The sequence below is a fragment of the Rutilus rutilus genome, assembly GCF_951802725.1.
Source record: "Rutilus rutilus genome assembly, chromosome: 4".
NCBI classification, from domain to species: domain Eukaryota; kingdom Metazoa; phylum Chordata; class Actinopteri; order Cypriniformes; family Leuciscidae; genus Rutilus; species Rutilus rutilus.
In genome coordinates this window covers 40,325,538-40,351,416 of record NC_140212.1, presented here as the reverse complement: position 1 = coordinate 40,351,416, position 25,879 = coordinate 40,325,538, and the positions used below count along the sequence as shown (strand labels likewise).

Genomic DNA, 25,879 nt, shown 5'->3' with positions numbered 1-25,879 from the left:
TGGATTAAAAACAAACATAACACTCCCAAGTAATAAAGTGCTTAACTGAAATGTGCTAAATTAAATAAATATATTAAAATTAATTTATTAAATTTATTGATCTTTGCAAATCGCTAGCTGCACGCTTCACAATGAATGCGGTTTACACTCAGGGTACATTACGGCATGTTTTCTATGTACGACGTTCTCAATATAATTCATAATCCCACGTTTATAATGAACACCACGTTATGGTTATTGTGTTACAAACGGTGTACGCACAGAACAGAGGGTGGGGTGAGCAAAGCTCATTATCATTTAAAGACACATGCACTTAAACGTCTTTTTTTTACCAGGCAAAATGAGTGTTTTCTTACAATACTAAAGAGAATTTTTAATTAAAGTATATTACAAACTTTTAATTTATACCCTAAAGAATCATATTAGTTTGTACAAAAATGGCATTATATGACCCCTTTAAAGATGGCCATTAAAATTACATAAATGTAGACCTATATTACATAGTCTCTCACTTTATTTGGTTCTATTTTAGAACACTTGATGATTATCTAATCAAAATAACAATATGTATTGTAGTGATAAAAAAAGAACTGAATCGAATGTGTTTATGATTTGTTTATGGCTGCATGAACATCAATGTTGAGAAAGCAATCACGTCACTAGCTTTAAATATGCAACTTCGCCGGCTAATGAATGAATAAAACTGGCCAGCTGGATATAAACTAATGGAAATAGATGGTAACAATTGCGACATAAAACATTTGGGTCATGTAGAGTGTCAAGAAATACACATGTAACTCGTGTGAGTGTAGACACTAGACTGACTTTATTTACGTTACCCGCTTCATCCAAACAGGGGTTGCCATAGTGACGTTAACATCAACACTGATATTTAAAGTGATAGTGCCACAACTCTACATCCCCTTTCTTCCAGATAGGATGTAAATAAACTTAACAGCCCACACAACAAAACTGGGACAGAACACGTACTGAAATTATCTTATTATCAGGCCACCCACCACGGAACAAAAGGTGACACGGAACATAAAATGTATGGTGAAGTATGGGCAAACAAAGTTAGTTCAGTTAACGAAGGGACACCTGGTTATCATTTCCATATCTTGATTTTAGTTTAGTTTTTTAGCCAAGTACTGACATAGTCCTGATAACGCTGATTAGGTTGGCTAACTCTGCCTGCTCGAGTCACCACCAACTGTCTCTCAGATGAGTCACCAGTATTGACCACTGGTGTGATACTAGGAGGTGTAGGTGGTGGGTTGGCATTTTGGGCAGTCTCTCTATCAGGTACTGGTGAGGTGGACCTCAGTGGCACGTCCTCCTCAGAGCTTGCCGTTGGGTTTTCCTCAACCCGGAGGAGATGTCGCCTGTTCCTGATATATTTCTTTCCTTGTGATGCTATTACATAGCTATTAGGCTGCTGAGCTGGGCCTTCCACTCTTGCCACTTGATCAAAACCACGTTCAGTGTGCACTCTGACTGTTTGACCTGGTCTTAGTGCAGAGAGGCGGTGAGCACTGCGGTCATGATACACTTTCCCCCTCATTCTGTGTTTGGAGATGGCAGCAGTCACATTGACTTGGATAGCAGGCCTGAGCATGTCTGTGGTTGCTGGCAGGAAGGTCCTGGTTTGCCTGGACATGAGTCGCTGAGCAGAGGAAGGGAGCCCATCACGGGGAATGTTGCGAGTGTGGAGAATGGCTGCTTGGATGTCTGTGCCATCACGGTGGCACTTCTCCAGCAGGTGCTTAGCGGATCTCACTGCACGCTCAGCCAGACCGTTAGATTGTGGGTAATAAGGACTGCTGCGGATGTGTTTAAAGTCCCATGCTTGTGAAAAGTCTGCAAAGTCCCTTCCAGTGAACTGGGTCCCATTATCAGTCATGAGGGAGTGGGGCACACCATGTGTTGCAAAGTGTCGCTTCAGCTTCGTAATGACCGTGTTGCTGGTCATGTTGGGGAGGTAATCCAGCTCGAACCACCCTGAGTAGGAGTCCACCAGGACTAGATGCATTTTGGCACGCCACTCAAATATATCAGCTGCAGTAAATGACCATGGCAGTTCAGGGATGTCATGGAGGTGCATTGGTTCCTTTGTGTGGTGTGCTGTCAAAGCATTGCATGCAGCACAACGAGACACCTCTCTTTCGATATCTGTGTACATTGAGGTCCAGTACATAGTCTCTCGAGCTCTGCGTTTGGTGGCTTCAATCCCGGGATGGCCCTGGTGTAGCTGGCCGACATAAAACGTTTGCAGTGCTGCAGGTATTACTAACCTTTGCCCACGCAGGAGCAGTCCATCCTCTAACGTCAACTCTTCCTTCATGGAGAAGAACGGTCGCAACTGTTGCGGCAGCTCCTTGGAGGTTCTGGGCCAGCCATGCACGATGACTTCAGATAGCTGTTGGCAGGTGACGTCACTCTTTACTGCATTTCGTAATTCATCTGTACGACGTGAGGAGAGCACCTGGACAGTCATCACTTCTAGTAAGTCATCAGTAAGTGGGGGCTCAGACTCAGGTAAGTGTGCACGCGACAACGCGTCTGCCACAAACAGTTCCTTGCCACGCTTATACATCACATCCAAGTCGTAACGTTGCAATTTTAACATCATACCCTGCAGGCGTGGTGATGCGGTGTGCAGTGGTTTCCTCAGGATAGTTATAAGGGGCTGATGATCCGTTTCAGCAGTAACGGGGCGGCCATAGATGAAATCATGAAATTTTTTAGCTGCAAACACCAGTGCTAACATTTCTTTTTCAATCTGAGCATACCTGGACTCAGTTGGTGTGAGGGCACGTGATGCGAATGCCACCGGCCTCCCGTCTTGGAGGCACACCGCCCCAAGACCGTGTTGGGAGGCGTCTGCTGATATAACCACTGGCTTTGATGTGTCAAAAAATTGCAGCACAGGGGGATTAGTCAGTGCCTGCTTCAGTTTGCTGAAAGCCGCATCATGGGCGTCATGCCAGTGCCACTCCACGTCGTGGTGTATCAGCTGTCTCAGAGGGCCAGTCATGTCACTGTACTGGGAAATGAATTTGGATAGATAGTTTGTCATGCCCAGAAACTGCTGTAAAGCCTGTTTGTCCTGTGGCTTCTCCATCTCGCAGACGGCTTTGATCTTTTCCGGATCAGGCTTAACACCATCAGCGGTTAACAGGTGTCCTACATAGTGTACACAGTTGACTCTGAATTTGCACTTGTCAGGATTGAGCTTTAGGTTGATGGCACGGATCCTGTTCAAAACCTGTGTTAGGCGTTCATCATGTTCTAGTAATGTACGTCCCCAGATGAGGATGTCATCGACCACGATCTCGCAAGGTTGTCCAGCAAATAACTGTTCCATCACATTTTGGAAGACCTCACTGCCTGTGCGTATGCCGTATGGCATTCTCAGGAACCTATATCGGCCATGAGGTGACATGAATGTTGTGAGCTTGGAGGATGCGCGGTCAAGAGGTTTTTGCCAAAACCCACACTTGGCATCTAAGATGCTAAATATTTTTGCACCGGGCATGTCCGCAATGATTTGGTCAATTGATTTGAGCGGATGACGGGGTCTGAGGAGGGCCTGGTTTAGATGCACTGGGTCGATGCAAAGTCGCACTGTTCCATCTTTTTTTTTCGCTGCAACCATGGCAGACACCCATTCTGTTGCGTCATTTTCTGGTATAATTACACCAAGGGCAGTCATTCGGTCCAGCTCCGCCTTGACCTTATCTTTCATGGCAATGGGGATCCTGCGGGGAGCACATATTGTGGGGGCAACAGTGTCATCTAGTCTCATATGATATATCACAGGTAATTTACCTATGACATTAGTGTCAAAAAGGTCTTTGTACTCCAGTATTTCTGGAGCTTCTTGTTGCAGCATGTGGACGTCAGGTCCGAGATGTATGAGACCGATAGCAATACTGTCTTGTAGTCCCAGTATGGGTTTTACATCCCTATTGACCACATGAAACTTGAACTGTCCCTGTGTACAATGCAGTGTTACAGTGCCATCAGTTTTGATTGACTCACCTCCATAAGCCACTAGATTGACCTTTTCATTTGGATCCACATGCACTGTGTGGTCAACTGCATGCAGCAGTTTTCTGGGCATCACATTACATTTGGCACCAGTGTCCACTTTTACCTTCAGTTGTCCATTTCCGTTCTTCATTGCGAGCGTGGCGAAGATTTCCCCTTTCTGTGCGGGTGTGAGTATTGTGTCACAGTAGAAAGTATCAACCATTTGATTTTATACCATGGGCTGTTTAAATACTCGATTCTGATTGGCTGGAAGGTGTGCAGTAAAACCGTTTAATGCACAGGTAGTTCCAGTCAGTTTGATTACAGTTCGAAATTAATCCGCTACATTGGTAACCATAGTAACACAGATACACTTGCAAGCAGAGTGAGAGACGCATATGAAAACGTTTAGGTATGTTAGGCTAAATGGATGATTTTTGAATATCATTTAATTTGTATCAGTGTTGCCTGTCATTCATAAATAATTGTAATAAATCCATTAAAGAATCATTAAGTTAGCTATATGCTTAAGCAATGAGGGGACTGTAGCTGCTAGACTTTAAAGAAGAGATCGACGCACACAGGTAACTCGCGCACGCATCTCTCTCTCTCTCTCTCTCTCTCTCTCTCTCTCTGTTCCTTCTCCTTCAGTTCTCTGTCTCTCTCTTTTAATAATGAATTTAAATAAATGTGAATTCATTCAAATAAAAGCAATCCGATGGCTCTACTTTATTTAAAGCGGACGGAGTGCAAGAACTGACGAGCCTTAACTTAAGAAATAACCGTCATTTTTACACGTCTGTTAAAAAATTACACTGTAAACATCAGTTACAGCTTTAACTTATTTTTAACTTGGCAAATAACCAAGGTATAAGCGGGATAATCCACGGCTAGCCATGCATTAAAGGATTTTAATGCACTTCGTAGAGGCAACCACCCTCCGCTTCGCGTCGGGTGGTTCTTCGCCTCTACGTCGTGCATTAAAATCCTTTAATGCATGGCTAGCCGTTGATTATCCCTTACATCTGGTTCAGTGGTCAATTCATTTACTCTACCCATTTCTCTTCTTCTGTATGGAGTGGGGGCTTTGGGGCGAACTGTGTCCTGTGCTGGTGCAGAGCGACAACACCTAGCAAAGTGATTAAGTTTTCCACAGTTATTGCATGTCTTGTTGAGAGCAAAGCATTTGCTGCGGTCAGGTGAATGTTGGCCATTACAATTGCCACAGCGAGCCTTCTGAATTGAGCACACTTCAGCTTCCTTATGAAGTTCCTTAGAGCTTTTCTCCGACTGTTCATGGAGCATGATAATGCTAACTGCCAGTTCAAGGGTGAGATTCTTTTCACGTAATAGTTGTTTGCGGAGGGTGTCGCTCTGTATCCCACAGACGATACGATCCCTGATCAATTCATCACGGAGCGCGTCAAAATCGCATTTTTTCGCCAGTATTTTCAGAGTGGAGACATACGCCTGAATAGACTCACCGGCTCCCTGACTAGCGGTGTTAAAAACATGCCTGTCCATAATGACGTTTTTCGCTGGCAAACATAATTCAGCAAACTTTACCAGTAGAGTCTCTGGTTCTTCGTGACTTTCCCCCTCTCCATAAACAAAGGATTCCGACTTTTCAACAGCCTCCGGGCCGGCTAGGTTCAGTAGCGTGTAGGCTTGAACTTTCTTAGATTTATCCGACAGTCCTGCGTTGCAGTAGATTATCCATTCTTTCTCAAATTTCCGCCAGTTGTCGGCAATGTTGTCGTCAAAAACTAGTGGATCGATACGACGGAGTCCTTGAGCCATTATCAGACACTTCTGACACCATGTAGAGTGTCAAGAAATACACATGTAACTCGTGTGAGTGTAGACACTAGACTGACTTTATTTACGTTACCCGCTTCATCCAAACAGGGGTTGCCATAGTGACGTTAACATCAACACTGATATTTAAAGTGATAGTGCCACAACTCTACAGGTCAGGTTTGCGTGTGTTTTTGTCACATTGCTTTAATCGCTTGAGGTAGCAAATGTTATTCCTCTCAGACTCGACGGCAAACATACTACTGTTCTTTCTCTGCTAATGCAGCATCTAGTCAACAAATTAATTACTGTATAATGACATGGCAATATGTACTTTAGTGTTCTGTATGCATACCGTTTCGCTGTCGGTGTTTTAAATGCTGAAGTGTCAGCGATCTCCGTGAAGCTGATCTTTCTGTGCTGCGCGCAACCTCACGTGTTAACGTTAACAACTCAGCCAGTAATAGTTGTTATTCCACCTCTAGAGGCCGCTCTCACTCTGTATAATGCCAGCAGTCTCTTCTCAGCGCGCTCGTACTGTGTAATGACAGCGCACTCTTCTCAGCCGCTCCAGCAACGAATGCAACCCGGAAAAACTATCCAGGTGGATTTTTGCCGATAACGATCGTTCCACCAATCAACTATCGGTACCGATATATTAGCAAAACCGATGAATCGGTCGACCTGTACATTGCACTTAGTTTATTATTTCAGATGACTTTTTAAAAGACTACAACTGAAAAATGTATACATGAAATTCACTCCACCGAAGTGGCTAGTAGGAGTGACTGTAACACGTGACTGCTGAAATACACACGCATTTGGCGGGTGTTAATGTCAAGCTGTGATTCATGTAAATGATCAGTAAAAGCGGGCATACACTGTGCGATGTCTGTGCGATTTCAGCAAGGTACCTACTCACACTGAACGAGTAGATCGCATGCGATGTAAAGCCAAAGCTCAGGATTTATGTGCTCACACTATACGGTCCGAACGTCAATGTAAATGATCAGTAACATTAAGAGGTCTATTAAATTATTCTATTAAATGCAAAAAACTGACTAGAAAAGTTGATAACATACCTGGTAATTATAACATCCAAAGCAGTAAGGGATACGTCCTATAGACAAATCCAATGAAAGGATAATAATGGAAATGCCTGCAGTTATAGCACTTATGGTGTTCATCCCAAGTGAACCTTTCACCTATAGACAGAAAAACAATAACAAAAAACAAGTTAATAAGTTAGAAAGCACTTTACCCAGTGTGTTAACGCAGATCATAAAACAATATGGAGCACTATAAAAATAAATAATAAATTATCGGGTCCAAGAACAAATGACTCATGAAGACAATACAATTATACAACGGCAATATCTCTCTTCAAATATAATAAGAGTCTTATAATTTCAAATATAATACGGGTGTCTGTGTGTGGAACTATTCTTCTATGTACTATTTTACAATAGACAAATAATATTGTCTCTTCATTTTAATAGAATAGCAATACATTCATTCATGTCTGGCAACTTGACATGTTTTCTGTATCATGTAAAACTAAAGGTAATTTGGAGATCACTGATTTCTTTGATTAGATTTTGATTAGACTTCATTGATCTTTATGGGAATATAATGGATTTTATGCATAGTCAATCAAAGTAACCATTTACAGAGCATACGGAAAGTATCCATAGCGCTTCACTTTTTCCACATAATGTTATGTTATGTTATGATATAGGCTTAACCCAAAATGGATCTGAGCCTCAACACAATCCTGTCTCAGAGCTGTACAGACACTTCATGGCTTGGTTTGTGCTCTGACATGCACTGTTAACTGTGGGACCTTATATAGGCAGGTGTGTGCCTTTCCAAATCATGTCCAATCAACTGAATTTACCACAGGTGAACAACAATTTCAAACAAACTTCTTTCACGTTGTCATTATGGGGTATTATTAAATTTAATACATTTTGGAATAAGGCTGTAACATAACAAAATGTGGAGTGTTGTGAATGTTTGTTGGTGTTTTCATACCATCTGCATATATATATATATATATATATATATATATATATATATATATATATATATATATATATATATATATATATATATATTACCAGTCAAAAGTTTGGAAACATTACTACTTTTAATGTTTTTGAAAGATGTCTCTTATGCTCATCAGGCCTGCATGTATTTTGCTCAAAAAATTAGTAATATTGTAAAATATTATTCAATTTAAAATGATAGTTTTCTATTTGAATATACTTTAAAATATAATTATTTCTGTGATGCAAAGCAGCATCTTTTTTTTTGAAAGAAATTAATACTTTTTTGGGCAGTTTGTTTAGTCCTACATTAAATAAAGTTTGTACTTGAACCCCTGAAAATAACAAGTGATGTGCGCATACCAAACACAAACTGGAGGAGGCTTCGGCATGGATTTTATTTTCTGCAGCAATGCAGAGTGATCCTGTGATAATGTACTGAGAGGAGAGAGAAAGGATTCTTCTGTCAGAATATTTAGCTTGTGTTAGAAAAGACAGAACTGTACTTAAGTTGTAAATTGTTTGCTTACGATGAGAGATCCCCAGAAAGGAAAACCACTGAAGACAAAGGTGGAATATTCATTGACTGTAGACACAATTCCCAACAGGAGAATCAGCAGACCGATTATTATCTGGACAGTCTGAGGAAGACCAGAAAACAGGTTCTTATTGCAGGGGAATAGTGACTCACAGTTATTAGCTGAGCAGGGTTGCCAGATCTGCACAACAGTTTGTTAATGTTTGTACTACTGCTTTTTGGGATTTTTTTTTCGTACCTTTCCTCCTTCACACGTATAAAAATGAATTATTGAAAGATTTCTCACCCCGAGTGCTTTTGGTTGGCCTTTCAGGAAAGCCTGAAGTCCATGAGGTGCTGAAGCTGTCTGTGCCACATTAACAGTCACTGGAGCCGTTTGTTCTGGGGCCTGAAACTGGATGATCAGCGTCGACGAGTTTGTGGGAATGACGGTACTAGACATTCTTGTTTCTGAATCTGAAATTGATCTGGACAAAAACAAGACATGTAAAATCATGTGAAGAATAAGAATATACAGTGCATTCACAGCGCTTCACTTTTTCCACATTTTGTTATGTTACAGCCTTATTCCAAAATTCTGTATTGTAATTCTGTATTGTAATGTACATGTAATACTTGTGTATACACAATTATATTGTGATTTTTTGTGTGTTTTTTTATTTTTAATAAACTTGCAAAGACTTCAAACAAACTTCTTTCATGTTGTCATTATTATTTGTAGAATTTTTAGGAAAATAATTAATTTAATCCATTTTGGAATAAAGCTGTAACATAAAATGTGGGAAAAGTGAAGCACTATAAATACTTTCTGGATGCACTGTAAAAATAGATTTTCATAAATAATCTTAGCAGTGTATTTATTAAAATAGTTCATGTTAATATTTATTATTATAAACAATCTATGGTCTTCATATTCTGGAAAAATGTATAAACGCAGAATAATAAAAAAAATAATAAAAAAAAACTCTTCAGATATTATATTACAAACATCCCATGTTTAAACTGATCCACAGCTGTCATCATTCCATATGTGGGACATTTGCCAGTATATATTTAAAGCAATAATATCTTAGTAAAAACCTTAAAAAACTTTTTTTAAATAAATTACAGACAAGCAGTAATTTATCAATTTGCAACAATAATATTTCATTCTCATTAGGCGTATTCAGGCCTTTAATTTGAAATAGCAATGAACATGAAAAATCATGAAAAATGGAGAGAAAAAGGTCTGAACATTTTTTAAATATAAAGAAAAAAATGTGTTCTCGATTTGTGATGTGGTGGCGAGCTATACGTGTTTTTTATGCCTTTATTCAAGGTTGAATTCAAATAAAATACTGCCAGATTACTTCTGAATAGGATGTCTACTTCATAAACTGTATGAAAATTATGGAAATATATGGTTCAGATCATTCAAACCATATATGGAAATGGACGCGCCCTTATATGGTCAGTAATAGAGCTTGGATGTCATCTAGTGAAAAAGTGTGTTACTGCGCACAAACAAAATCTTACTGAAAACTATTTGAGATATCAACCTAAAATTTGTAACATAACTTGTACAGATTTTCTTGCAGTTTATAGAGTAAAACATGTTTTGTCTTCTTTAAAACAAGACCAACCATAGGTCTATATTCCAAAGCGTTCTTGAATTGATTAAAGTTTGGATATTGATTTTCATGTCTATGCGGAAAAAAGGGTTAAATCACCAATTAATTTTTACGTTTCAGGGTTTTATAAGCCAAACTTTGTATAAAGATGCGTCTCAACTATGTTATGAAAGATATAACAGAATGATTTGATATACCATTTTGCTTTATGTGTGTGTGTGTGTGTGTGTGTGTGTGTAAAATGGCCATAAACAGGTCTTCCCATTATATACCATATATATCAACATTGTATGTTGCATATTAATATGTTTGTAATGAAAAAATAAGAGTAATAATGGGAGTAATAATTGGAAAGATTTTCGTAATAATATCTACTATTTATTTAATATATAATTTATTTCCTATTCACTTGTTGTGTCTCCCAGAATGAGTAGGCTAATAAACATTAAGTCCTGGTGTCCAGTGGACATGTATGAAATCGCTGTCCTGTAACATAAAGTCATATTTTGATTTGAAACCCCATAACATTATGAAATCTTAACATCAATCACATCCACACGTGCGTCTCGTATTATTTTAATATTTGAAGGCATGCTTTTGTAAATGAAATCTGCATCAGAAAATGTGCAGTCATGCGGAGACCCGCCCTAAACATGTCCACAATAATGACTGCTGGAGACAGAGCTTCTGAGAGGAATGTTATATAGGCCTACATAGAGGAAATATTACAATATTTACTATCAAAGTCTAATTAAAAGTATACTTTTCCGTCTCAGTGTGTTTAGTTTCGGTTTCGATTTGAAGCGTTTTCATTTTGGTGCTTCACTAACTCAGTACTCTGTTAATTACGACCTGACAACGCAAACTGTACATGAACGAGTACCTGGACGAGCTCAATCTTGTTGCAGTCTTGATCGAAGTTGTTGTGTTTTGTGTCGTCGTGGAAGAAGCCGATCTCGACCTTCATGCGCTGTTTTACACGGACGATAGTAACTCAATTAGAGATGGGTGTGCCGTGCACTTGTTGGAGGCAGAACTAATGCTGTCACGGGAATAATTGATGAGTTTTCCCCACAACAGCTAGATCGTGTTGTCTTGTTAATAAAGTAGTGCTTATGAGTGATCATTTGAAGCACTGATGTTTTAGATACAACAAAAATAGCCTGCATTTGACCGAAATTACAGAATCGTCAGCAAGTGGACTATCTGGATAGCATATGGTTGTCAGTGCAGACACTATATCATTTTGGTTTAAATAATATTTTCCCAATAAATAGGCAAGAATAAACCCGGTGTCCTCATTGATTCCTGTTCATTCCGACAACAAAAACTTGAATGCAACAAACTCATAATCATGTATGACTTCTGAAGTGGCAGCATAAATCCACTAACAGCAACCTGTGCAAAATAACTGGAAATGGGGTAAATATCACATAAAGCAAGTGGAATAACAGCAAACCTTCTGTAACATTTTTTAAAAATGAATGTAAAAATGATCTAGTATCCATAAAATACTTATCCAAAAGATAATCCATCCCTTGGTGAATTTGTATAAAGTCATGCACGAGTCTTAATTTTTAAGAATATGTATGGAAGTAAAATAATGCCAAATGTAAAAAAAGAAAAAAAAGAAAAAAAAAGCCTGTTGAATTGCACTTCTTGGAAAAAAAATAGGCATTGCATTAACCCTGCTTGCATTTTAATGCATTGTATTTTTAGGGCTTGCATTTTTGTGGGCTGAAATTCAACATGGTTGAATATTCAAGCTGTGAATATTTCAATTCAAAACATTTCAAACACATTTTCATTTTTGAAAATTCAATAATCCATATTCAACTTTCATATTTCACTTCCAAAATACTCAAACTGTTTAAAAATACAACCTATAATATTCACAGTGTAACACAATGCTAAATCATAAAACAGATGTACAATAACATTACGATGTCCAGCAATCGATTTAAATAGTACATTGATTGGATTTAAGTGGTCATTCAATGAGGGCTATTATATGTTGATCCGACTGTTTTTAAGTGTGTATTTAGGTGGTCCAGTGGTAGAACTTTTGCCAAGCGTGTCTGAGGTTCTGAGTTCTAATCCGCATTCATATATTTTTTTATCAAAACCAATTATGTTTATCAGTGGTTGTAAATCATGCAGGAACACGTTTGTGTGCATTTTGTTTTGTTATTTCACCGGAACGAATAGAGAGTCTCTCCACAACGGATTGAAGCGCAGGTCCGAGTGAAGACTGTGCACGAGCCACAAACTAAACACAGTATCCGCGCCACTGATCGCAGCGGCAACGAGCACTTTGATCAGTTGATTTAAAAAAAAAACAACACATTTCAGCGCTAGATCGCCTCTTATTTAAAAAAAGAACGAAATGAATGCGCTAGTTAACTGGAGATGTTTTGTTTATTTGTATTGGTACATTCGTGCCGCGAGATGTTTCAAAAGTGGTGGGGAAAATATCGACCTTAGAAAATAGTGGTGGGGACATGTCCCACCAGTCCCACCCGTCCCACCCGCAAATTACGCCTATGATATAATAATTTGCAGGTCAGCGCACATGTGCAGAGTATAGTGCCTTCTTCCCACCGTCTTTTCAAATTAGAGACAGAACTGGTGGACGATGAAGAGCAAACTGGTAAACATTGAACAGCCATGGACAATCGGTTTTTAACATTTTATTATGATCAAGAGGCAGACGTTTTTGTAAAAGATGTGGTAGGATTCTAATATAAGGAGTGGTGTGTGTTCTAATATACGTGTGCGTGTGTGTGTGTGTGTGTGTGTGTGTGTGTGTGTGTGTTTACAGGGGTTTCACGCGAGAGACCTGTCCTAACTGAGTTACATGTGCATCAGATACGTGTGTGTTTGTTTTTAACACATGGTGGGGTCCTCAGCATGTTAGCACACTCCCAAAGTGGGGACCAAAAACATGGTGGGGACCAGTTCCCCGGGAAGAGGACGAGATCACGTTTATTGGTGTCAATCAACAGGATTAATAAATTTTTGCAGGTAATTAGCCATTTTTTTCATGTTATATTCGATAATTAAATAAAAAGACATCACAAGTTCAAATAATTTCGAAAGATTGTTGAATTACATGACCTAATGGAGTTTTCTAATGAGGTGTAAAAGCATTAATCAAGCATTAATTTAACCCTTCATTTCTTAGGTGGGTTATTAAATCTATATCAAATACACCAGTTCAGTTTAAGAGTCTGGAGGCTACTTGCTTTTGGGATTCCCTTTGTCGGTGTAAAAGGGGTTTCCCGAGTTCGTTGGCTGGTCTCCTCTTGCCTGGGTCTGGGGCAGCCAATCACGTGGTGTGCTGGCGGATGGATGGACAGTCTTTGTTGAAGCTGGCTTTGCAGAAGAAACGTGGACCAAAATCTTGCCGCAAAACTTAACTTAGAACCGAGACTCACAACGGCAAATAAGAGAACTAAGAAAAGAAAGAAAATTGAGACGAGAGTAGTTAGCTGGCTTGAATGAAGCTGTTGAACCCATGTTCTTCTGATCTTAATTTGGGTACTTTCGTCTCTGCACGTCTACATAGTTGCTAGTCTGTCTAGTTTATTTCTTCATCTCCCTTCGCGCATTTTTCTAACCTTGTAGAGATCGAATCTACTTTTTCATTTTCTCTTCTTCCCAAAGCTTTGTTCGGGTCTAATATTTGAAACTCAAAATGTTTGTCCAACCTCCTGGAAGAAATCTGACCAATTAGACACTGGCTTTATTTATGAGGTGGCGTTCTCTTCACTTATCGTAAATCAGGCGTTATCTGTGATCTCCTTGCTCTCCAACACTAACAGAGAGAACAGATGCCACAGTTTAGATATCATTAGTATTATAAGAATACGAAACATTTTACACAGATTTCAATCAAGCCATCTTTTGAATCAAGAACATACGATCATACTGATATGAAACAAGACACACTTTCATTCAAACATCTAACAGTTATAACAAATCATGACTTATATATGGGATCTAAGCATATTAGACACACATAGGTGGTAGAAACAACATAGAATTATGTATGTTTGATTATAAGTCCATCGAAAATTGTTCTGGGATGATTTTATGTATTGTTATAGGTAAAATCTCAGTTCTTGGGGTTTGGAAGAGAATTCAATCTTGAGGCCATTGAAAGTTCCTTAAGAAGAAGGAGGTCTGGTTTGTATATCTGTACGTGGGATCCAGCAACTTCTGCTGTTATCTTGATCGGGCACTGAGTTATGCCATCTCTGAACCAATCGGTCTTTCCAAAACTATCAAACGTTGACAACGTTCTTCCTTTAGTTGCTTTAGTTGGCCATAAAAGTTCCTAGTGCAGCCTGGCTGGAGCCTGGGTTTTATGGCTCTGGATTGGTGATTTGGGGTCTGGAATGTTGAGTTCTGTGTGAACAAAATCACCTGGAAGATTCCTCTGTGTTTCATTCGCACTCAGTTGTTACACAGATTACATATAATTATTTACTCTTTTACAAATTATTCATTTTTTTAAACATTTGAGCAGTTTTGCATTAAATTGTCTGCAGTAGTTCTCTATAAATTTATTTGAAAAGTCATTAGTCTTGAAGGTGTTCTCAGAGATTTATTGTCAAAAGGTGTTGAAACCCTGGTTAAACTATTACAGAAGTTATTTATAATGGGCTAACCATCAGTGTATATTATTAAATGTCTAGAAGGGATTGTATTAAAGGGATACTCCACTCTTTTTGGAAATAAGCTCATTTTACAACTCCCACAGAGTTAAACAGTTGAGTTTTACCGTTTTCGAATCCATTCAGCCGATCTCCGGGTCTGGCGGTACCACTTTTGGCATAGCTTAGCATAGATCATTGAATCGGACAGGACCATTAGCATCTCTCTCAAATAAATGACCAAAGAGTTTCGATATTTTTCCTATTTAAAACTTGACTCTTCTGTAGTTACATCGTGTACTAAGACCGACGGAAAATGAAAAGTTGCGATTTTCTAGGCTGAAATGGCTAGGAACTATACTCTCATTCCTGCGTAATAATGATATGACGCAGCGCCTGAAAATAGTCCCCAGCTCGGTAGACTATTAGGTTGACTAGTTTCAGGTGCTGCGTCATATCATTACACCTGCTGCACTCATGGTACGGCAGCAAAGTTTCTTGATTATTACGCAGGAATGAGAGTATAGTTCACTGGAGCCGTTGTCCCCGTTTCAGCTGGAGCCGTTTGTTGTGGGGCCTGAAACTGGATGATCAGCGTCGACGAGTTTGTGGGAATGACGGTACTAGACATTCTTCTTTCTGAATCTGAAATTGACCTGTACAAAATAAAGACATGTAAAAACATGTGAATAATAAGAATATAAAATAGATTTTCATAAATGATCTTACCAGTGTATTTATTAAAATATTATATGTTCATATTTATTATTATTACAATCTGTGGTCTTCATATTCTGGAAACACTTATGAATGCAGTCGTGTCATAGAAGTATTGTTAACTAGAATAACTCTTCACAGATATTATATTACAAACATCTCATGTTTAAACTGATCTAAAGCTGTCACCATCTCATATGTGGGACATTTGCCAGTATATATTTAAAACAATAATATCTTAGTTAAAACCTAAAGTAACATTGACAAACTATTTGAAAAGTTTACAATCTCTAGTTTTCATATTTGTTGATGTTTTTTATTTTTATATATAAATTACTGATGAGCAGTAATTTATCAAATTGCAACAAAAATTTGTCAATTCTCATTAGGCGTGTTCAGGCCTTTATTTTGAAATAGCGATGAACATGAAAAATCATGAAAGATTGGTAGAAACCTCAGTTTGTTTTCATGGCAAGAGTTCAAAAGATAACACCAATTCAATTTTATGAGAAAAAAAGGTCTGAAAATGGTTTAAATACACAGAAAAAAAAGTATAGATTCTTGATTTGGTATGCAGTGTTGAGCTAAAATGCACATACATGTTTTTTATTACTTTACTTGTAGGTTGAATACAAATCAAATACTGCCAAACCGCCCATATTACTTCTGGATAGGATGACTACTTCATACATTTTATGGTAATTATGGAAATATACGGTTCAGATAAGATCACTCAAACCATATATGGAAATGGAGGTGCCCTTATATGGTCAGTAATAGAGCTTGGATGTCATCTAGTGAAAAAGTGTGTTACTGGGCCCAAACAAGCGCAGAGGAAAGAGAGGAATGCACTCTTCAGTTGGTATCACTTTGCTGTGTCTTTTTATAGTTCACTCCTCTGAGATAACGCATTCTGTGGTGTAATACTGTTTCCCAGAATGAAAGTTAAAGTGGGAGAGCTCAGATGGTTAGGAGGGGTGGCAAAGCTACACACTGTTTCCAGGAAATCAAGCCTGACGCACTACTGTAATATAATCTCTTTTCACAATAATAACAAGATTAAATTAAATCTTACTTAATTTGCCTTTGTTGTATTTTATATAATCTGTATGCTGGTTTGGAAACAGACTTGTAAATATTGTACAAAACATGTGGCATAACAATCATCAACACAGTCAAAACCATTAATCTTAATACAAAATTAAGCATCAGTCACACGTAGCTTACAGCCAGAGTAGTGAAAGTACATTACATATCATAGTAGTAGTAGCCTACATTACATATGCATTGGTGATTATATAAAGACCAAATGTCAATAGCACAAATCTAAAATAAAACATTCCCATATCTAAAGAAAAGAACACTGACAGCTGCGGCCCTGTGCGAGCACAAACGAACCGGACAGGTTTGTAGACGAGATGGATGGAGAGCGCGGCTTGCTTGCGTGACGTCACTACTCCTCCAAAGATTTTGTGATGTCTAAAGAATGAAATCATTTATGATGGTTATTTCTACGGCACAAAACAGCACAAATCGAGCACAAACAAAAAGCACCGGTTTGGGGCGATTTGGACGGCATGGGGTGGAGAGTGACGTCACTGTCCTGAATCCAATGTGTTATTTCTAAGGAGGGGAAAAAGATACAATGTTCATCGTAACGGCACAAACCGGCACAAATCGAGCACAAACGAACGACACAGTTTTGCAACGATTTGGACCATATGGGGTATTTAACTGTACTTAAAAAGTTTCTTTGGTGGGTGGGGAGTGACGTCACACAACCCAAAAAATAATGTTCAATATCTCAAACACCAAACCAGCACAAACGTTCGTTTTTGCGGCACAAATCAGCACAAACGCAGCACAAACGAATGGCATAGTTTTGGAAATTATTTCGTTTTATGGGGTGCCAACTTCACGGAGGTAAAGAACCTAACACTAGTGCATCACAGACTCAAACTCATCATAAGGTATCCCTGAGAGTTAAACATCTGACAATCTAAAACCATACTATCTCACACAAGCAGGAGATGAGACAGATATTCACTGAGCTGGGGCCTCATTTATAAAACTTTCTGTAGATTTCATACTAAAAGTCTGCGTACGCACAAAAAGTGTTCAGATTTATAAAACCATGCATATGCCAGAACCTGCTCAAAAATCCCAGTCAGCGGAAGATTGTGTGTACATGCATCTCAATCCCCGTCCCCTCCCCGAAATAACCATACATGGAGCTTACAGTGCCTAGTTTCACTATGCATAACATCATCTGTATCATTTCCATCCACATTATACCATGTTTAACACCATCAAAGGTACAAGACATTGGAAAATAATAGATGCGGACTATAAATGGCATTTGTGCCATTCACATTACATTGCTAAAAATCATCCAATATCCTTGCTATGTTTTAGAATAAATGCCTCATACATAATATCGACCAATCAGTGTTTTTCAACCACGGAAAGAGGTCAATAAAACTGCAGGAGAACAATTATGTCTCAGAACGTTACATTTACCTCAGGAAAGCCATTTAATTAAGTGTGCTTGCTGAAAGCAGCACACTTATAGTTCTTCTTAAGTTTTCTTATTATTATTCTTATTATTATTATTCCCGGGAGAAAAATTTTGGCCAGCTCCTGCGCCTAGGCCCTTTGAGACAGAGACACCGTTCCAACTTTAAAACGTACGGTCAGTACCGGTTTAAGTTGCTCGCGAAGATGACATCACGAGTCCATGTCGTTTGTCCGCCACACTGGATTGAACAGAAAGCGAAACAAAATTTTCACAGGTCACAAATTTAGTCCGAACTTCACGAAACTGGACGTGCATGATCCTTGGACCAAGCCTCACAAAAGTTACTAGAAGGATTTTTGATTTTCGGAAGCGTTTGCCCGTCACAGCCAAACGAAATCAGCGGCGTAGTCGCCAAACAGGAAGTCGTCCATATCTCAGGAACTCTGTCACGTATCGAAACCAAACTTTATACATGAGCTCGGGACTCCAATGTGAGGAAGCACAAGACCTGAATTTTTTTTTTTTTTTTTTATTTCAGGCTAATAGACAAACCCATTTACCTATGTCTATGCAAAAGTTTCAACTTTTAATGTTAATGCATTTAGACAGTAGGTGGCACTGTTGTATTACATTTCACAGAGCAGCCAAGTCAGTGTATATACTGCATTCGTTTTTACCAGGTTTGTCTTAATAAATGCAGGCATGAATTTCGTTTTTTGCATTGGTCTATTTTAATCATCTTCATTTATTAATATATACAGATTTGTATGCATGAATTGTGCATTTCCAATCCTCAAAGCAGTTAATAAAAAAATAAAAATAAACTTTATACAAAATACATCATGCTCTTCTTCGATAACCGAACAAACAATTCATTGTCTGTGGCTGTGTTTGTGCGTACGGGAAATATGCTGCGCATAACAATAGAAAACAAGGAGAAATGCGCAGTCACATGCTCAAACAATCAACAACGTCGCTCTAGAGGTGCGTTGTGGACTGCGAACTGGACTTCACAGGGTTTTCCGCCATCTTAAGTTAGAGTCTAATCCGAAGGGAGCGAACATGTTCAGTTCGAAGGGCACTGCGCACGGCATAGGGAATAAGGGAACATCGATACATCACTTCACAGGAAGTGGAGAGCGATGATCACCCAACTGTCATTTCGCGTACCACGTCATCACCAGTCAGAACGGTCATAACTAACGATGTGTGTAAGTATTCAAACATTTCGCCATTGTTATACAAATGACAGTATTTTAACGGTTATTGTTGTGAATGTCACCGGGTGACGAATAGGAACTATGATGAACGGAACGAGTTCCCTTGGGGAAACAGTTCCGGTGTAACACCAGGCCGGTTCCGGCGGCCTGTCATGGCCGCCCATATTGATGAGTAACAGCTGCGGTGGATGAGCGTGTGTTGGGAACGAGTGTGTGTGCGTGGCGGTTTGGCAGAGAGAGAAGCGGCAGGTCGAAGGGAGGAGTGCGCAGGCAAGCAGAGCGGTTGTGATCAAAGTCGAGGTTACGAGAAGACGAGAGGCAGAGGCGGCAGGGCGGCAGTGCAAGTAAAGACGGTTGGCGTGGCGAGGGAAACGAGTGGGGTCTGAATTGCAGATTGTTGGTCGAACTCGGTGTCTCCCCTTTTGAAAGGATCATCATAGTGGATCTGCCAGCCCCTACGAGCTGAAGTGAAGGTACACTTTTCACTGTTAAGCGGTGTGTCATTGCAGTGTCTGACGATTGAAGTGAGCACGTTGAATATTTAAAGTGGTTTGATATATGCACGAGTGTTTGAACGTTTGATGTTACCAGCACTTTGAAAGCTTGGTCGGAGACCGTCTAGTCTGGTGGAGTACCAAAAATTAATGAGAACATAGAGAAACTGCTATCCGCCACTGAATGCTGCCATCGCTACCCTGTGGTAAGAAGACTCAGTTGTTAACTGCTGGATTCTGGATTCATCACTGTTGTTCTGTGAACATAGAGAACCTGTTATCCGTCATTGAATGCTGTCATCGTTGTTCTGTGGAAAGAAGACTCAGTTGTGAACTGTTGGATTCCGTACTCACCACTGTTGCTCTGTGAACATAGAGAAACTGCTATCCGCCACTGCATTCTGCCATCGCTGCCCTGCGAGGGATCCTATTATCTGTCGGTGCACTCCTATTGTCGCTGGCCTGTGAAAGGAAGGTGACACCTAGTTATCTGATGTTGTCCTGCGAAAAGAGAAAGCCCACTGTCTGCTGCCACCCATCTGTAGTCCCTTCTACCTTTCTCGCCATCTATTGCTGACTGCTGCATTTCATCTGACGGTTATTGCCTTCTGCCTACCATATACTGCTCGTTGCTCCCCACCAAAAAGGTCCTGGTCAAAAAGGTCCTGGTCCTCCGTCCAATCTCCGTCGTCCTGTGGAAGAGAGGTGACACTCAGTTATCTGATGCTGTCCTGTGAGAAGAGAAAACCCACCGTCTGTCGATCCTTACCTGAAGCCTCCTGTGTCCTGCCCATTACTTACATTGGTCTGCCATCTGAAGGTCCTGGCCTCTGGACCAATCCGTCCCTCGTCCCTTTTCCCCCTCCCCCCTCCCTTCTATTGTGGTCCTGTGAGGATAGTTTCCCAGCCCCGGCTATGGCTTAACCGAAGGCATCCGTCCCTTGTCCTTTCCCCTCTGCCCTGTACCGATCTGTGCGAGGAGGTGATCAACTGGCGGCTGACCTGAGCCTTCCTCCACTGAAGCCCCGTTCCGATGAGTGGCCCTTATGAAGAGTCCTGTGGCAGTGACATTCCTTTAAAGTGTTTTTATATTTAATAAAAAGAATCAAGTTTTTATATCACGTCGTTGTCTGGCTTTTGGTGAAGTAAAGTGATTTTATTTTAGGTAGTTGTAAAATAGTGCAATAAAATTGTAAATATATAATATAATAATAAAAATAAAATTATTAATGTAGTCCTATATATATTTATGTTATATCATAATCTGCGCGACCCCGTCGTTGACTTTCTTTGATGACGTTTGCAGGGCGTTTCAAATGAGCGGTTATTGTCAGTGAAGTCCACTTCAACTGATATACCGTGCTCAGGGAGTAGGGGAGCAGTGAACACTGCGTATGGACCCTGTCGAATGGAACGCACCTTAGATGTGTAAAAACAAGTGGAAAGTGCGAGCGCGCCGCTCTCTCCTTTCCACAAGCGCTTGCTCTCCGGTGGCGTCTGTCGTTGCTATGCAACCATGAACTGAGCTCTCCATGATGACAAGGAAGTATCAGCAAAAGATTAATTGATTTCTAGCCCTTGCATTAGCTTTACTACTAGATATATTTATGGAGATGAAAAATAATAAGGCGCCCTGTACAGCTATGATCAGCTGTTCGGCCGAGCATTCAATGTTGTTACGCTGCAAGCTGATCAATTGGTTCGTTGCTGCCGCGCTCTATCACTCGCACACCATAAAGAGCAAATTGGTTTTTAATGTTTCAATTTCAGGATTAAAATGACAATTTGGAAGCAGATAATTTCTTCACAAACAGCTCATTATGACTCAATGTTAGAATGCTGCACCTACACTCGATAGTGTGAATAAGATCAGCGCAAAGAAGCAGACCACTGCATTGACAGGGTAAAACATATGATCTGTCTACAGCCAGGGCTCAGCGGAAGACAGAAAATGCCGGTCCAGCGCTGATTGAGGAATTAAATTCAAAAATAAAATCTTTTTTCTCGCATCTGTGAATTTATTTTTTAATCATTTGCTCTGAGATGAAGCGAATATATTTGTGCGGGAATTTCTCGCACTATAAAAGCTAACCTTGCGTAAATGGTTTAAATTATGCACAATCCCCACATTCCCGCACCGAAATTCAAGCCCTGAAATGGCAGCGAGATGTGTAACTCTAGCATATGGCGCATATGTCATATAAAGTTAGGCAAGGCCAAACAGCGTTATCCATGTTGTTGTGATTGCATCGCTAGAGTAAGCTAATAGTGAAACTGATAGCGTTTTTCATTTAATTACAATATGAGGACTGACGGTAGGCTATAAAAATCAGCGTTTCTAGGTGATGACAACCATCTTGACAGTAGCAATCAAAGCATCGCTAATTACGGTAGACCTTAATTTGAGATAGTAAATTTGTTCCTAATCAAAGGGAACACTCAACCACAGAACCGCTGGGTGAGTTTTGTATTGGCTTATTGGATACAGTAAATGAAGACTGTCAACTTCTTTTCAATACTATTTCATCACCCAAAACACTCCCACTCTCTGCTGTATATTCATAACCAAATATTCAAAACCAACAACTAAGCCACATAAACAATGCCATTGGCACTAGTCTACATTGCAGACATGTCTCTTAAATTAATGCACATAACTTTTCACCTTTTTGCCCAATCTTGAAAAGTAATTGAAATTCTCAGATCAAGAAAACTTCAACGCACCCTTAATCCACTTCCTGCTCACGTTAGTGAACCGCACCCGAGCAAGCACACTTCGCAGGTCCTCCGGAAATGCATTCTAGTTGTTATTATAATGAAAACCGCATTATATGTAATTTTTTTTTTAACCTTTAATAAAACCAGCTGATAGGGCTCTCTGTATGTTTACAGCATTATGTGAGATTTCTTATTTATTTTTTGAGAAAAAGTAACATGTAGGCTACTTACTGTAGCCTACCTAATATTTATCCAAAGAGTCAATACTGAATCAAGATTGAAATCAAATCCCCAGAATTGAATTGAAATCGTCAAAATTGTGTTTAGGCAAGGCAAGGCAAGGCAAGTTTATTTATATAGCACATTTCATACACAATGGCAATTCAAAGTGCTATTCATAGAAGAAATTAAAATAAAATAAAAAAAATTGAATAATTAAAACAGTTTAGAAAAATAAAAAATAAAAAACAGTAAAGTATAAACAGTCGGACGAACATTGGCACAGTGCTCATTCATTTAATGCATAGCTAAACAGAAGTGTTTTGAGTCTGGATTTGAAAGTGACTACTGTAGGCGGACGTCTGATCTCCTCTGGAAGCTGGTTCCAGCTGCGGCTGGCATAATAGCTAAAAGCGGACTCGCCATGCTTAGAGTGAACCCTTGGTATTTCTAGCTGATATGATCCTAATGATCTGAGTGATCTGTTGGGTTTATATTCAGTGAGCATATCTGCAATGTATTGAGGTCCTAGGCCATTGAATGATTTATATACCAGTAATAATACTTTAAAATCAATCCTAAATGTAACTGGGAGCCAGACTGGTGTGATATGTTCATATTTTCTGGTTCTGCTCAGAATCCTGGCGGCAGCGTTCTGTATGATCTGCAACTGTCTTATGGTCTTTTTGGGAAGGCCAGTGAGGAGTCCATTACAATAATCCACCCTGCTGGTGATGAAAGCATGAACAAGTTTCTCTAAGTCTTGTCTGGAAACAAAGCATCTAATTCTTGCAATATTTTTCAGATGATAGTATGCTGATTTAGTTATTGCTTTGACATGACTACTGAAACTAAGGTCTGACTCTAGTGTCACACCAAGATTCCTGACTTGATTTTTGGTTGTTTGACCCCTAGAGTGAAGGTATGCGTTCACCTTGAGAACTTCATCTTTGTTTCCAAACGCAATGACTTCAGTTTTGTCTTTGTTTAACTGAAGAAAGTTTTGACACATCCAACTGTTGACTTCATCAATGCATTGGCACAGGGAGTCAATGGGGCTGTAATCGTTAGGCGATAGGGCTAAGTAGAGCTGTGTGTCGTCTGCATAGCTGTGGTAAGCAATTTGGTTCTTTCTCATTATTTGGCTCATTGGGAGCATATACAGGTTGAACAGGAGTGGCGCAAGAATTGAGCCTTGAGGGACTCCGCATGTCATGGATGTCCACTCAGACTTATGGTCTCCTATACTCACATAATAACCTCTCCCATCTAAGTATGACCTGAACCATTTTAGGACTATCCCAGAAAGCCCCACCCAGTTTTCCAGCCTGTCCAGAAGTATGTTATGATCGACAGTGTCAAATGCAGCACTGAGGTCGAGTAGCACCAGCACTGATAATTTGCCTGAATCAGTATTTAAGCGAATATCGTTTATTATCTTTATGAGTGCTGTCTCTGTGCTGTGGTGCGGTCGGAAACCAGATTGAAAATGGTCAAAGGATCCATTCAAGCTCAAGAATTTGTTCAGCTGATTGAAGACAACTTTTTCAATGATCTTGCCTATGAAAGGAAGATTTGAGATCGGTCTATAGTTGCTTAATATGGTCTTATCCAGATTGCTCTTTTTCAGGAGGGGCTTGACAACTGCAGTTTTCAGGGAGTTTGGAAAACTCCCAGAGAGAAGTGAGGCATTTACCACTTCTAGAAGATCTGCTTCTAAACTGTTTAACACACTTTTGAAAAAAGATGTGGGAAGTGTGTCAAGAGCGCAGGTTGATGTTTTAAGGTGCTGTACGGTTTCTTCCAAAATGTTGCCATCAATTTCTTTGAAATCAGACATAGTAGCTACTTTCTCAGGTGGTCTGGTCTGTCTGACCCCAGTGCAACTCAAGGATGTGCTGATCACCTTTCTGATATTATTGATTTTCTCAGAGAAGAAAGAAGCAAACTCACTGCACTTGCTGTCTGAGAGCATTTCACTGGGAATCTGGCTTGGGGGGTTTGTCAGTCTCTCTACAGTTGCAAAAAGAGTGCGTGTGTTGTTTAAATTACTGTTTATAATATTTGAGAAGAAAGTCTGTCTAGCTTTGCCTAGTTCCATATTGAAAGCATGAAGGCTGTCTTTGTAGATGTTATAATGGACTACAAGTTTTGTCTTCCGCCACATGCGCTCTGCTTTTCTGCATTGTCTTTTCATATTTTGCACTGCTGCTGAGTTTCTCCAAGGTGCTTTTTGTCTGCCACTCTTCTTCCTGACTTTAACAGGAGCAATATCATTGTAGCAACATTGGCTATTGAATCATTCGTTCGTTTGGTTTTGAATTAACAAATTCAAACACTCTGTGTTGCTAAAAACATTTCTTCTTGAATACAAAAGCTTTTGCACTTTGAACTCGTGAGTGCAAATCATGCTTTGGCTCCAGCTAGTCGCGACAGATGCCCATGGTTGGAACTTTGACTACCCCTCTGACACTCTTTATGGCCATTGAGGGTCTCCAGAACAACACACACTCACAGACATTCCAAACACACACACACACACACACACACACACACATTCACACACACGCAAACATCCCTTTTGCATTTAATTCAGAACTAGATGTACCGCATGGTGGTACAAAATATGACCGCCGCTCAGGCCTGCACTGGCTTTCCACAAAAATAAATGACGTGGAGCAATTTGGCTGTATTGCGTGTTTATGTATATACCTAAAAAAAGTAGTAGTATGTGCATGTCTGTCTGTCTGTGTGTGTGTGTATGTGTGTGTGTTTGTGTTTGTGTATGTGTGTGTCTGTGTGTGTGTGTGAGTGTGTCTGTGCGTGTATGTATGCGTGCGTACATGTGTGTGCGCGCGTGTGTGTGTGTCTGTGCATGTGGATTTGTATGTGTGTGTATGGGTGTGTGTCTGTGCGTGTGGATGTCAGTGTGTGTGCATGCTTGCGTTTGTTTGTATTCCTGCATGTGTGTGTGTAACAGTTAGGGTTGCCAACTTCAGAAAAGGAAAATGCGGGACAATCGTGGTTATTTATAGGAAAATGAGGGACACTCAAAATATTTGTACTGTATCACACAGTGTACGTCATTTCAGTGTCTGCAGTTAAGTTTGTGTTTAAAAGGTTATCAGACATAAACACATTTGTATTGCTTAACCTATTTATGTATTTAATTCTAAAAATAATTTTAATGTCATACATGAAAAAGTCACATTACAATCAAACCATAGTTCAAAATAACAGCATTTATCTAAAATAGAAAGCTTTTTTAACATTATACACTAGGCTTACAGTTCAAAAGTTTGGGGTT

General features: G+C 39.7%; 2 protein-coding genes across 2 annotated transcripts in view; one reads left to right on the top strand and one right to left on the bottom strand.

Moving 5' to 3' along the window:
* The window catches only part of LOC311289253 (membrane-spanning 4-domains subfamily A member 8-like), a 48,392-nt gene extending 37,347 nt beyond the window's left edge, over positions 1–11,045 (bottom strand). Inside the window, exons 1-5 of the mRNA XM_084407097.1 lie at positions 10,912–11,045; positions 8,705–8,885; positions 8,411–8,521; positions 8,244–8,318; positions 6,915–7,037 (exon numbers count right to left, since the gene is read on the bottom strand). Coding sequence (XP_084263223.1) covers positions 6,915–7,037; positions 8,244–8,318; positions 8,411–8,521; positions 8,705–8,860 — 465 coding nt within the window. The 5' untranslated portion in view covers positions 8,861–8,885; positions 10,912–11,045. The remainder of the gene's footprint in view (positions 1–6,914; positions 7,038–8,243; positions 8,319–8,410; positions 8,522–8,704; positions 8,886–10,911) is intronic.
* The window catches only part of LOC311289216 (tripartite motif-containing protein 16-like), a 696,468-nt gene that overhangs the window by 151,371 nt on the left and 519,218 nt on the right, over positions 1–25,879 (top strand). The window lies entirely within an intron of this gene.